At 40.8% G+C, this 15,111-nt stretch overlaps 1 protein-coding gene across 1 annotated transcript in view; it reads left to right on the top strand.

Annotated features, from left to right (window-relative positions):
- Positions 1–13,279, top strand: part of LOC138603385 (gamma-aminobutyric acid receptor subunit gamma-3-like) — a 147,834-nt gene extending 134,555 nt beyond the window's left edge. The window contains exons 9-10 of the mRNA XM_069675135.1: positions 8,200–8,396; positions 12,998–13,279. Of these exons, the coding sequence (XP_069531236.1) occupies positions 8,200–8,396; positions 12,998–13,279 (479 nt within the window). The remainder of the gene's footprint in view (positions 1–8,199; positions 8,397–12,997) is intronic.
- Positions 13,280–15,111: the final 1,832 nt, after the last annotated feature.

Genomic DNA, 15,111 nt, shown 5'->3' with positions numbered 1-15,111 from the left:
ATGCTCTGTCACAAGTCCCAGGCGAGACACCCGGACTCTATAACACCCAATCTGTCCAACTATGCTATCTCACCAAAAAAACTCCCAAACAAAAGAGCTTCCTCTCTCAGACAAGGTCATATGGAAGGCCCAGCAGGAAGATCCACATATTCAAGAGCTATACCAATTCATCCTAGAGAAAGGAGAGATGTGGTGAATTCATCCATCAGTTTCACTATCCTGGAGGATATGCAGTACAGAGTGGTAAAAACATCCCACAAAACCCTTTACCACCTGAGGCATGTAGTCATCATCTCCTTCACTGTTTTCATGAGGATCCACTTGCAGAGAGAGAGTTGAGAATATTATGAAGTCCAGCGTTGTAATGAGAAACCAGATTGTCAGGGGTGGATAGATCGGGAATGTCAGGGAGGCAGGAGGAGTGGATACTTGAAGTGAGAGTGGCAGGGTTAATGTTCTTTATATTCCGGAATGAAATGAGACGTGGTATCTTGGAGATGGAGAGAGTGAGTTTCGCTGTAAATGAGAGGAGAAAGTGGTCTGTTATGGGGAGTTCATCAGCTGTAAGGTCAAGGGGGGGGGACACCAGAGCAGCAGATCAAGTCCAGAATGTGTCCTTTGGAGTGTGTGGGAATAGTGGTGTGCTGCCGAAATCCAAAACTCTCTAAACAGGACGTGAAGTCTTTAGTGAGAGGTAGATTAATACTGTCCATGTGGATATTGAAATCGCCCAGCAGTATTATGTTAGGTGAGAGAGAGGTTAGATGGGTGAGGAAAGCACCAAAGTCATTTAAAAAGTCACTATTCGGTTTAGGGGGGCAGTAGACAGTAGCAATGATGGTTGGAGTGGGACCAGACAACTCGCAGACAGTGGATTCGAATGAGCTGGAGACGGGCACAGACACCGACAAGACTTTCCACTTCTCGCGGTAAATTATCGCTAGACCTCCCTGCCGACCGGAGCCATAGGGTTGACACATGTAAACAAATCCACTCCTAGTGGATTCATTCAGCCGGGAAAAGTCCTTGGGCTGTTGCCATGTCTCGGTTAAACAAAGAAAGTCAAGCTTACGGTCGGTGAGGAGGTCCTGGATGAGATGACCCTTGCTTGTCAGTGAGCGGATGTTGAGCAGACCGAAATTGAGTGTGGTGTTGTCGCAGCTGGTGGTGGTGCTAGCCGACCGAGCTAGGCGGGCTAACACGCTGTGGTCAACAACCCGACTGGTGTAGCGTGGAGGGTGTCAAGAGCTGGACCAGAAGGACTTTATTGCTGTTGAGCTATTATGGAGGAAATTCCGCCGGGACCCACGGTGGATGTATCTCCGGCGGGGCTGGAAGGTGATGTCCGGGTGGAGGTGGAGTGCCGCTGGAGTGCCGCTGGCGCAGGGCCAAGCAGGTGACAGCACAGCCGGAGCAGGTCAGCAGCCGAGTATTGAAGCAAGCCCGTCACTGGCAGGTAAACAGGCAGTAGAAAGAGCCAGAGACATACGTAGCAGATGTATGTCCTACTGGCCCACATTGTGGATGAGGACCCAGGCAGCGCCGACGTCCAGACAAACGCCAGGTGAGGCTCAGGCCAGAACAGGACAGGTGAGCTAACGCTGGTTAAGGCTCACTCAGACGGTAGTGCTGGCAAATCGTAAAAGTATTCCAGTAAAGGCAATTGCAGGGTCCGATTAGGTCATAAAACCATAGAACAAGTCTAGGAAGTTAAAAAGTTACTGGCGAGCAGTGGCAGCAAGTTGCGCCAGCATTCACTCATCGGCCATTTTAACATCAAAAAAAAAAAATTCTCTCAAAACTCTCAAAACAATGATAGCATCCTTTGTTGGAACTAATCACAAGCAATGGGATAAACACTTACCTGAATTCCGGTTTGCCCTTAATTCTGCTATTCACGAGTCCACTGGAGTGTCCCCTGCCGAACTACACCTATCCAGATCCCTGCGAGATCCACTGGAAGCTCTGTTGCTGCCGAGACCGCCTCTGTTGGACACACTGCCATATGCTAAAACTGCTCAGCTGAGTGAAATGCAGAAATTATGACAAGAACAGACGAGTGTGAGTTTGACGAAAAGGCTTGAGTGTGGCTGCATGCTCACCCACTGTCAAAGGCAGAGAAATCCTTTGCAGCTAAACTGGCTCCCAAATGGCCAGGACCATACAGGATAATTCAACGAAAAGGCCCAGTCAGTTATAAAGTGGTGCTAGAAGACTCTGGAGAAACCGAAAAATTTTCCACATCTCCAGTCTGAAACCCTGCTACCCCACCGCAGAGGAAGTGGAGGTACAACAACGTCAGCGCCTCTTGGAATTGTTTGCAGAGGAAAGTGACGAGGAGGAATTCAAAGGATTTCTATCTACACCATCAAAACAGGAAATTCCATACTCTACTGTTGATCCATCTTCACCAGGAGCCTGAAATCAAAGAAAACGTATATTGGAATTTTTCCAGGAGGAGAGTGAGGATGAAGATTTGCTTGGTTTCACCGATTTGTAAATAGGACCATAACAATGCCATCCCGTATGTCTGTTTTTCCAAGGGGTTCCAAGCGATATCAAATTATGACTGCATAAAAGATATAATATTTGCTCGCTTCCCCCACCCCCTGCCCGTCATTGACGCACCTCCACTCAGAACGGAACTCATTCATTCAGTGATCCTGAAATGGAAGATGCCGTGAGTCAGGAAGCGTCTTGCATCGAGTAAGAGGTATGTTGGTCTAATCGGAGCTGTGTGGCGTTTGTTGTTTTGTCCGTTGTGGGCCACATTTGCTTATCCGTTTGGCTTATCCATTTGGCTTATCCGTTTTAAGGTCTGTGGATCTAAAGACAACGGAGTTGTGTCCTTGGGAGTGAACTACAGCGGCTGATGTGACGGAGTCTGACTAATCACTGCCTGTATAATCCAGACTTGACTCACGGGACTCTAGTCAGATGCGTGAGCTTAACCTAGTTTGTTTCTTTTTTTCTTTCATAACAACTTTCCGCATTGAATTGCAATGTTGTTTTCTGTTGGAAATGAACTAAAATTTAACTGAAAATGCCAAAGATTGACTTGGATGAGCAGTTTTGAGTTGTTGATTGTGGACTGGTGAAAATAAATCCCGGACTGGATTGTTTAACATCCGGAAGGAACGTGTTTCTTTTGTCCCTTTTTTAGCAATAAAAATCCATTTAAATTGAATTTACTGTTTGTGTGCTTTATTGTTTATTGAGTGTCTATGTTGCTTGTTGATTGTGTCTATTTTGGGTCCTTAATACATATTTCTAATTTTTGGGACCTTTGTACGGTTGACTTTTATACAAAATAAGATACTGACTCACAAACCCAATCAGTATTGTTAGGCTGCAACCTAACTGGCACCCCAGCATATGGTCAAACCGCTACAAGGTCACATCTGATATTTGTTAACATATTGTGGTTACACAGTTTAACCAATCAACAGTAAAATATTGTTTTAAGCAAGCCACAATTACTTTAAAATTTCATTTTGTACATTCAGTGCATGTTAAATAAAAAAAATCTGTTCTGTCTTGCTGTTGTGATCACATCATTAGTACCCTGAGGATGTATGTTGCATATTTTTCTTAGCTCTATGTAGTGTTCGTTATTTTCTGTAGCTGTGAGACTTTATGTTGTTCAGAACCAATGAACAGAAAAGAATCACCTGGTTGCTAGGGTATCATTTAACAACAATTCCCACAGAATAAATTAAACCATGAAAAGAAAAGCCATGCCCTTGATTTGAAGTAACAGCCCAAACTGTGAGCAGCTGGTTGGAAGCTTCTGGTAAAAAAAATACAAAGATGTACTTGCTCCTTTATTGAAACACACAGTGTACAGTACAAGATAAAGACAAAGACATTGAGGTTTAAGGTATGAGAAGCAGAAAGTTGTTCATTTACCTAATTATGCACTTAAATCTTATGAGTGTGGGGAAAAGAGAGTCTAGACGAGCACTAGACCAGAGGAGGTAGCTCGAAATAGATGGGAGCAACTCGTCTCTATGGAAACCACAGGCAAAAACAGTGGCACACTCTGCCATGAAAGACATGTGGGAGATGAGGATGAAAGAGACAGAAAAGAGAGAGGGAGAGAGAAAGGGACATAGAGGGAGAGGAGGGGTGAGACGTGACATGTAGAGAAAGAGGAGAGGATGAGAGGGACCAAGCTTACAAGAATGATGTGTGTGTGTCACAGTAGAAGATATCGATGTCCCCAGTGGGCATTAATGTCGCTGGGTTCATCTCTTTTTGAAAGAATTGATTTCGTTTCATCAAGAGAACACAATATTCTTCTGTGAGACACCATGGGGAGTTATTTCTCCAACTGCATAGATGATACAATGGCACATGTTTAAAATGATGTCCAATTAGATTATTTACCTGTGTGACAGGGAAATTATTGATATTGATAACAGCAGCTCTTAATAGTTTATAACCATTTAAGAAAAGTTAATTTGCCTTCAAAAGTGACTTACTCACCAGTATAGATAAGTAGCTAACATGCAGTACTTTCCAAACCTGGCCATTACACATTTTCACTTCATTGTGAGATTTCACTATAGTGGTCAAGCTTTGCAATTGTCACAGTCTTATTTCCATCATTCATCACTGCCATCAAGAGACATCCTGACTGATGAGAGCTTTACCTCTCCAGAGGCTGACTAATGAACACAGTCTGTGCATCAGTCAGGACATAACTGTCAGCATCATTTAGATGTCCAAACAAATCTAAGCAGTGAATAATGCCGGTGTCTCTATCATGTCTTTCCTTTTTGGAACCCACCTTGAATGAAACCACTGTCACTTCTGTGTAACAAAATTATTGGTGGCTGTGTGTCCATGACCTTCTGGACCTTTCACAATGTGGCAGCTTCACTCTCTCTCTCTCTTGTAGGCAGCAGACACCAAGGTGTGCAGCAGTAGCATCATCAGGAGTTTGTTATAGTACTGACTTTTTCCATATTAGAAGACAGTCAAGGTGCCCTCAGACTGGTACAGGTTTCAAGAGTCTTCAATTCTAAGTTTTCTTTTATTAGCATACAATTTTAAGCAGGCTTCTCAGAGAAGCTTCTTGGTCCTGAAGTTGGATTGATCAATAAGACAAAACATCTGATCCACAATGTCTCTATACGTAAACATATAGATTTTGCAGAAGGAAGGAGAGGAGTGAACTTAGGAAGAAATCACCATGGAAAGCAGGCTTGATGAACCCAAGTCCACCATTTAAAAAGTGTTGGAGAAAAAGTACGAACACTAATGTTATAACTTTTATGTTGTTCCAGTTATGTAGGAAGTTTCATGTTCCACTTACGTTTTCTGACAGTGTTCAGATGTTTTAATGAAAAACAGACATCTAGGGTGATAATGTTTATACTGGTTTTAATTTTTTACACAATACCAGGTTTGTTTTTAAAAATAAAACATACAGGAAATACTCAGTTTTCTTGATCCTTAATACAGGTCAGCTTTGGTTGTAGAAAAACGTGAAGTGATGCGTATTCAAAAATCTTTTATGTTTTTATTTTATATTTCTATTATCCAGAAAAATAGACTTTATCAAATTAAAACATATTTTATTTCATCTTCATGGACATAAATCACTGCCAAAAGCAAACTTATACCATAAATGGACAAAATTGTTTTATAAAAAGGCGGTAAGACAATGTCTTTTAAAGGTGCCATTTATGGTCAAGACACCAGCAACTTGATTAAGACTAGTAGCAATTGTCATGGTAATACGATCTGTACCCAAGATCTAAAAAAAAGTGACAGTCACTCAGGTTGGGAAAAGATTATCTAAAGATAAATTGTAACGTAATACAACTTTACTCTACCACTAAGTGGTTTAGTGACTGCGCCTTAGACCAACAAAAACTTGGTCTAAAGGCTATGGCACCATCCGTCTCTGCTATTTAAAGGGAACATCATGGGCATGCATCAGCAAGTTCACAACACAAGTCTCTCCTTGTTACACACACAGGGACCCACAGCAGTGCTCCTACTCATAAGGAAAAAGCTGTGTATTTGCAGATACAGAGAAATAACGTTTATGGGACTGTGAGACGGCAAGCTTTTGATCCCCTGATACTGCTTTCAGTTTGTTACCTATCTGGTGAGAAGTGCCGGACAAGACATGGACAAGCTCAGCGCTGCCTCCACACACACCTGCCTCACCTCAGGGAGATCCCTGCTCGAGCCATGCACGGGCCAAAAACTGCTGAGACTCATGCACACTCATTCTGGTGCACGCTGTCTCTAATACACAAAGAAACAGATACACACACACGCACACACCGACAATCATGCCCCAGTGAGCATTTTTCCGTGGAAAATACATTTAAATGACGACTATGACACCGGCTTTTTGAAGAAGGTGACTAAACGTTTATGTTTGGACCAGATTTCACCTGCTTCTGTCACAAGATTCATTTCACATTCACACACATATTAACAGCAATTTTCAACTCTTATAAGCGGCTAAAATGATTATATAAGTGAGCAGTGCATCACAGTCACCAACAACATTTTTTTTGCTAAATGGGTTGACTTGGATTAAATCCAGCGATAACTGGTTGAAATTAGGTTTTAGACATTCAGAACTGATTCTCCCTGTTTTCAACCAAATTTCAATGTTGAAATCCCGGTTGGTGCTTACTGGGATTAATACACTGTCCGTTACGCACACACTGGAGAATACAGCCATGTGATCCAGCAGCAACAATAAGTAAATGAACATTTACACCCAACCTCTCTTTGATGTTTGATGATGCACACAGAACTTTAATAAACCTAAGATCCTGTCCGATCCTGACGGTTTGTCTGGAGATGTAAATAATTAATGTTACGCGCCTGTGCCTCGTTCGTAAACGTACACAGTTCTCTATCAATTTTTCTTTCATTTCGTTTCTTTTGGCAGTGAGATTGCTTCAGTGGCTTTAACATCAATCTGTGCCTAGACGTGCCTAGGTATTGTACAGTGACATGTTTTTTTCTGCATGTGCAGGGACACAGTGGAAAGAAAGAAGTTAAATATGCCGGTTCAAACCTGGTTTATGTAAGAACAATGACTGAAATCCGGCATGTAAAAAGCACCATGCCTGCTTGCAGGCGCACCTGGCTGTTTAAGTGAATGAGAGCTGACACTCTGATTGGTTTGATTCATGTTATGCCGAAAACACACCTATGAATAATCCAGGGACTTAAGCCAACCTTTTTGCGCCTTGCGCCTTGCGCCTTGGTTTGCGCCCAGATTGTGCGCTGTCTTACTAGCAAAAGTGGGTTGGACAAGCCCTTAATCACTTAGCGCCATGTGCTTTAGCCTGTGCGCCTTCCACCATGTAAATAGGGCCCATAGCCTTCAGGTATGAATGGGCATGGATCTGATTGGAGATTGGCACTTCGGCCTCTGCCGTCAGTGTGTGAATGTCAGTGTGAAAGGGTGAATGTGACCTGTAGTGTGAAAGCCCTTAGTGTGGTCAAAAGACCAGAAAAGCGCTATATATTCATTTACCATTTTACCATTTACATTAGCGTTATAGTATGTTATGGTATAGTAGAGTGATTTAATATCAAAGTTAAGGCTGCCCTGAGACTTGCTTTTTAAGTCACTGATAATTATATTACCATTCAGACAACATTACCAAATAAATTTCAATAAGTTTCAATTAGAAATGTATCAAAAATTCTCAGCTGACAGGCTTACTACTCTGCTCCTTACTACAGCTTACAGTATAATTTCTATCTATCATGACAGTTTTCACTGTGGCTGAGATTGTAATTTTACTGAATTTATCCCACTTATCCCAGAAATATAGGACAGGGCCAGCCTTTTACCGTATGCTTGCAGACTATACTGTTTGAGCCTCTTTGAAGACAAGTCATGTTTCGGTCATGATTAGGTGTCAGGATTTGCCTCATGATTACGATGTGTTTCCGTTATACAACAGAGATTCTTAACCTGCCACTTGATTTCTGATTTCTGACATTTAAATTATGAGGAAAAGAGGAAAAAAACAATTTGACAACTTGGTTGTAGTAACTATTCTGTTTCACTGCATTCAAAACAAAGTCTACCCAGAATACCCCATATGCATTATTAAAGTGCTGACCACCTATTAATCATGTGCTCCCAGTGAATTCTCTATGCTAAGTATTGCTCCTTCATTCATCATATATGTATTGTCTTCCTAGGTATCACAACAGTGCTGACCATGACCACCCTGAGCACAGTAGCCAGGAATTCACTACCAAGAGTGTCCTACGTGACTGCCATGGACCTTTTTGTCACAGTCTGCTTCCTATTTGTCTTTGCTGCCATGATTGAATATGCCATGCTCAACTACTACTCCTACAGTGTACGCAGACCTCCTGCCAAGCCACACAAAAGGGTAAGCCTGTGGTCAATATGTAAGTAATGCTGATACTGTATATTAGCTCAGAATTAGCTGTTTATACATATTGTATCTGACATCCACTTCCATGCTTTCATCAGAATCTGTCATATACTGCATTTCATAATACGAGCAATGTGTCAACATAGGCTTCACGTCAAGGTGTCATATACCCTGTTCAACTATCAGGTAGGTATTAAGTTATGAAAAAAGACTCACTCCTGTTGGATAGATAGATATAGATAGATATTTAAAAAAAAACAATTCAGTGCAATTAAAAACATTTCTTTTCTAGCAATCACTCCTGGGAGAGAGCGCAATGCTCTGTGTGGGTGTTCTCAAGGCTGCACCTGCCGTGAAAGCTTTAATGCTGGCAGCACACATGTACTAAGACTTAGTCAGCCAGTGCTGCTGTCATTTCTCTTTCTACAGATCCCCTCCCTCTTCATTATTTCCTCCCAGTGTAGAAAAGGTTTGCTGAATGTGTCTCAGGGCCAAAAAGGCTGTCAGCTCAGGCTGAACAATTACGTTTTGTTACATGCAGTCCCCTCCTCTGCATTTTCTGGCATTTTTGTTGGTCTGTAGGGAAGCCTCATATTTCCATCCCTTCTATCCACGTGGCCCCTTTGTGCCACCCACTCGGTCAACTCTTACTTCACAAGACAAATTTTACTCCAACTCCATCCTCCTACTCCTCCTCCACTTCGAAAAACTGTACCGAAATTAGGCTGTCTCTTGTGATTTTGTAGACATCAGGGAGGAAGTCATATTATTATTAAAGGAAGTTTTTCCTTGCCAATGTGCCGAATTGCTAAGTGCTACTCATGGTGGATTCATGTTGGGCCTCTCTTTAAATAACTTAACAAAGAGTCGGTCTAGACCTGCTCTTTCTGTAAAGTGTCTCGAGATAACTCTGGTTATGATTTGGCGCTATACAAATAAAATTTGATTGATTGATTGATTATTTTCTCAGGAGGTACTTATTCAGCATTATTGTTCCCAAAATTCAGGCTATAGTTGACTTTAAAAGGCGTGAAACATGAAGCAATTATTCTTGTATTAGTTGTTGATAGGCTTTTAGAAATCAAGTTTTATTTCATATTTTTAATACATGTTGTGCTGTAGTTCATTTATTTCAAAATCCAATTTCCAGAGAGAACTTGGACTTTTTAAAACTTTTTACTGTGACATATTGAATTACCAATACTTTGTGCACTGCAGGGCCCATTTTGTTTTTTTGTCCATCTGACCATTATCTTAACCACTTCCCCTATTCAGGGTCGTAGGGTGCTGGAGCCGTTCCCAGCTGCCATTGGGCGAGAAGTGGGGGTACACCCTGCACTGGCCGCCAGTCAATCACAGGGCTGACACAGACATATACAAAAAACTTACACTCACATTTAGGGTCATCAATTAACCTGACGAGCATGTCTTTTGACTGTGGGAGGAAGTTTGAGTACCTGGAGTGAACCCAAGAACCCAGGCACTTGGAGAACATGCAAACAGGAGCAACAGTGCTTACCACTGGTCCACCCTACCTCCTGTTTTTTTTTTTTTTTTTAGATTTCTTTTTTTGTGTGTATTTGTACAGTACAATTCAATAGAAGTCTTACAATTTACTTACTTAACTTTCATGGACACAATGCATTGCAGCAAAAAGGCATTGTGAGAGAATAGGGCTGCCACAATGATGAAAATAATCTATTTCTTATATACTAGTACTCTTCTTTTATTCAGAAGATAATAAAACAAATGAGGTTAGCTCCATGGTTATATTCCCAACCCATGTTAGACTACTGTCTCACTAAAACTTGCACACTAGCATGAAAAAGGATGGTGGAGGCTGCCAAACAGGGTACCAACCTGCCCATCCGCATCTAATCCAATTCATATGACATTTGGGGAGTTATTTTATGTTCAGTGTCTTGCCATATAGGTCTATAACATATGGTATTGCCATAGCTAGATGTTTGGCCACGTAGAACTCGTAAAATAATGAAACTACTCAAAAAGTCAGTCTTACTTTTGTCTGTTTTAGATGACTAATGTACGTAAACTTGACACTCTAGGAACAGTGGAGAGATAATCTTCGAAACAAGAGACAGCTTAACCACCATAGTTGTGCTCTGGTACTCAAACAAATAGCACTGAACCTTGAAAGAAATTTAAGACTAGATTTTTTTGTTAAAAGTCTCAGTGAGTGTAAGCATGTACAACTGTTCAACAATAACATTCAAACAGTAGCTTATTTAATTTTATTGATTGAGTAGCACCATTATAGGTTATAAAAAAGTACATAGAGTTGCAAGCAAGGTTGAACAGGCCCTCAAACCTTGCGCATATGGGGGAATGGCAGCCACATTGTGTTCAGAGGAGGTCAGTCGATGAATAAGTTAGTTTGGTTGGTAAGTATTGACAATTTTCATGATGACCGGACAATGCCTGGACAAGATAAAAATAACCGACTGTATCCATTTTGTAGGACTAGAGATCGCACCCTAGTTTTACATAATGTTGCTGTTAGTCATATCTAAACTTCCGCCACCACCACACTTCAATATTAGCATGTAGATCTCTTCAGAACTGGACAACATCTAGCCTGAAAAATTTTTTGCAGATTGTTCCTGTTTCAAAAATGTCCTTTTTATATTTTTGTACCCTAGCAGCTCAAAATGCTAAAAGTATTAGGAAGGCACTATAGACCCTACATGCCCAAAGACACTTGGACATGAGGACCAAAGGGCCGGGTATCAAAGATGGATAAGAAGAGAAGACACTATCTCTGAACCACAGCCACCCCCTCAAACTTGGTCCCATGGATTAACATTGTAGCGAGGACATGTTGGGATCCCTAAGTGTCAGACCACATTAAATTCCCACAGAATGGACTTTTATTATGAGGCAGGTTTGCAAATAGACTTCTCTTACAAACTAGGATTGACTTTGGTTCTAAATTTGATAAACTGACACTCTCCAGCCCAGGACTTTGGCTCCACAGCACTCAGAGAGAGATCTTCTGACAAGAAAACCAAATTAATAGCAGGGTGCAAAACACAACATAAAGCGGGGTTATCACCGCTTTGAAACAAAGGACAGAGAACTCTCTCCCTCTCTCACCATCTGTCTCACACACACAAACACATACACATACCACAACCCCACACAGTGTTACACCCCCCCCCCCCTCCCTTTCCACTCAGACAACAACATTAGGTTGTACATTTGGCAACACCCTTGAGGGTGAATCTACATTTAGGATCTTTCTGGATCAAGTCTGAATTAGAGAAGGTAGTGGTCAAGCCATTCAGTAAAGCTTACTGAATGAAACAAATTAATTGGGAAACACAATCTTGTTAACATGCTTATTTTACCAAGCCTGTGTTTCCCATGAATTTGTTTTGATTCCTAGTTTTGCTTGATACTGTTGATGAAACTGTGACAGAATAATTATAATGCTATATCTACCATGTAATCACACTGCCATCAAGTGGCCGCTGTCAATGTGTCTTTTATGATATCAAGAATTACACTGCCATAGTTAAACAAGTTCTATTTCAGTGACCATTGTTGAAAGTTAACTTAAGAAGAGATAATCATTTAGGAATCTCATGGAATATCATGCGTTTTCTCTATCTGGTTGTGCTTCAGTAGAAATGTTCTGTATTGATAATCACTGTTGATAGTGGTTAGAATATACTATATGTACAGTATGTGGTTACAAAATATGTGGGGGGAAAAAAACCTTGCAATTGAAGTATTTGGATGCACCACATGAGAAATTATTAATTACAAAACAAAGCAAAAGATGTGACTGTTACATAGGTGCCGGAAACCGCCTCTAATAGCTTTTAACCCCTTTGATAGCTGATTAAGCCACTTACTTTTCAATGTCCAAAGGCTATTCTTACACTTCTCTTTGACGCTTCATACTATTTTCTTTTGTTCATCTTTTTTCAAAAATCATGTGTCTGTAATTGCCGCATTCACTCCATTATTTATTCATTCATTGGTTATCATTTTATTATAAATAAAAGGGCTTAATTTATTGACAAAGTTGTTGTCTGTCTACATCAGTATCAAGCAGAAACTAAGCAGTCAATGTATTCAAATCTTGCAACCCAGAGAAGAGACTGATTATTGACAAAATTGGATTTGTTTAATTTCTTTCAGATAGGAGTTGCGTGTCCTTTACTTTACAATACAACGTTTTTTTAAAAGATGTACATGATGCTACAACATCAAACTCTTGTTTAAGTAATACATTTTTGGGGAGTCTTTTTTCAAACAAACTTAGATGTAATTTCAAACAACTTATCTATACAAATGGATTAGCAAAAGGTGGAAGGGGGTGGTAGAGCCTGGGATGGGAGCAGTTTGATGCACACTTCTAATGTCAAGGAGATACCTTTAAATGTCATATGCTGAGGGTGGATGGAGGTCAGTGTGCACATTCCATCTATAGTAAAAACTCCAGATCGTCAAAAGTGAAGATATTTGGAAGTAGAAGAAGCAACATGTTCTTAAGTTGCAAAAACATTACATTAGGTTTAGCTGTCAATCCTTCCATCATAATGCTCTTTCTGTGTATTCCAATACAGGCCTACTCATCTTTCAACATGGGTCATACCCCTCAGTCCATTATGCCCATGGGCAACTCCCTGTTATGGCACGAGTATGAAGACAACTGCCTGTACGAGTGCCTGGATGGGAAAGACTGCACAAGCTTCTTCTGCTGTTATGAGGAGTGTAAAGAAGGTGGCTGGAAAAAAGGACGGATCCATGTCAACATTCGTGAGCTGGATTCCTACTCCCGGGTTTTCTTCCCCACCTCCTTCTTGCTCTTCAACATAGTCTACTGGGTCAGCTACCTCTACCTCTAGTCTTTCTCGGGCTGTGATCCATGGGCCCTGCTGAAACAGCCAGAGTCCCCACCACTTTGTACTGTGGCTCATGATTAAAGGTCAAAAGTTTGGTGGGGGAAACAAGGTGGATCCACTCTGTGGGAATAGTGAAAGATTTGCTGCCTCTCGAGTGGTATGAGGAAAAAGTATAAATGTGCACAGTGTAGGCCATGAGGCTTTGAGCAGTGGTACTCCCGGTGAATAAATCGCTCAGCAGTAGAGCTCAGCAGTAGTACCTGCCAGCATCAAAACCATGAATGGATTTTTCCCTTTTATGAATCTCAAAAAAAACAACACCAGACAGATTGCTTTAATTTCAGTGATGTTCTGGGAAGGGTGTGCATTGCTGAATCTTGATTGTTGAAATGGTTAAGCGACCATAGTGCCTTCTGTAGAAAGGGTGTGGCACAGAAAGAAGCAGCTTCAGAGTTCCCCTACCATCTTTATTACCTCATCCTTATTATTATTATTATCCACCCCATGCTGAGCTGCTTACTATTTGATGTGACAAACCCAGAACACTACTACTGTAGATGTTTGAAGCTAACACCATTCATCTGTAGCACTAGTTTTGGTTGTAACCTAGATTTAGTTATACTTTCTAATAATGTAAAAATGTCTTCTTCTTAATATTATTATTAGAATTAGTTGTATTTTCACAGCAAGTCAAGCACACACATTAATGTTAATGGTTGAATATAAGTTAGTGCCATGGGCAGATTTTGCCTGGTAAAATCTTGTGTATATCAGTGAGCTTTTGTTCATGATGCTTTATAACCATTTGATGCAGTTTACAGATGATGACAAGGAGATGTTGTTGTTTTAAAATGAATGCTGGGTTACATTCTTGAACACAAAATATCTTAGAACTGCATAAAAACATACCAATCCAAACCTAGACATTCTAATCTCCTCCATGGGCATAATACATGAATGACCAGATTAAGGTTACAACAGTGTTGGTTTCCTTAGTTTACAGCAGTGCTGTTCTGACAACAGAAATCTGAAAACATTTTTTTTAATTTTACACTTTTGTATTCTGATTTACACAGTATTTTTTTTTATTACTAACAGGGCCTATGGATTATTGTAACTTCAAGGAAAATGTTGACATTTTGGGAAGCATGCATCTGTAAACAGTGGCCTGAGCAGTGACAGAGACCTTTGTTAGGGCAAACTTATGTTAGAGACAGGTTTTTAATTTCCCCTGTTCCCCAGTTAATTCATACTCAACATTTCCTTTATGTTTACCCTTTTGTCTTGATTAAGTTGGTTTACAGACCATTTCTCCAGAACTAATGCCATTAAGGCAATGAGAGCCTTATAAGGAGTTCCACTTTGCCTCACACATTATTTGAATATATCCTTTTATATGAATAAACACAGTATTCCCTTCTTTTGCTGAAAGCCAGTTGAGAATATTAATACAAATTTCTTATCTGTATGCTCATTACAAAGCTATCAGTGGCACAGCTCACATACCTTTACACAAAGACTGTAAACAGCTAGCCTTGGTCTGAAAAAAAAACTCCAGGTCCTCTTAATTTTCACGGTTTTATGGAGGTTATGTCCAGAGGACTAGTGCCTTCCAACAGACTGAACATGTTTATCGGGGCATTTTTCAGCCTGTTCTACTAGGGTGGGCTCATACAAAAGACGAGGTCAAATCCCGCATCAAGTCAATGTGCGCTTTTGTGGGCAACACTGGATGCGTGGCTGCGGGAAGTGTCAATTTTCATTTGATATGCATGGAGACAGATCAGTCTTTACAATGCTGCCGCACGTGTCTCGCGCAATTTACGCGGCGAAAA

Source organism: Semicossyphus pulcher, unplaced genomic scaffold (genome assembly GCF_022749685.1).
Source record: "Semicossyphus pulcher isolate SPU_LCO1_2020_fin unplaced genomic scaffold, fSemPul1.0.p SCAF_24, whole genome shotgun sequence".
Lineage (NCBI taxonomy): Eukaryota > Metazoa > Chordata > Actinopteri > Labriformes > Labridae > Semicossyphus > Semicossyphus pulcher.
Note: the sequence above shows the minus strand (reverse complement) of the source record. Positions and strands in the feature narration are given on the sequence as shown.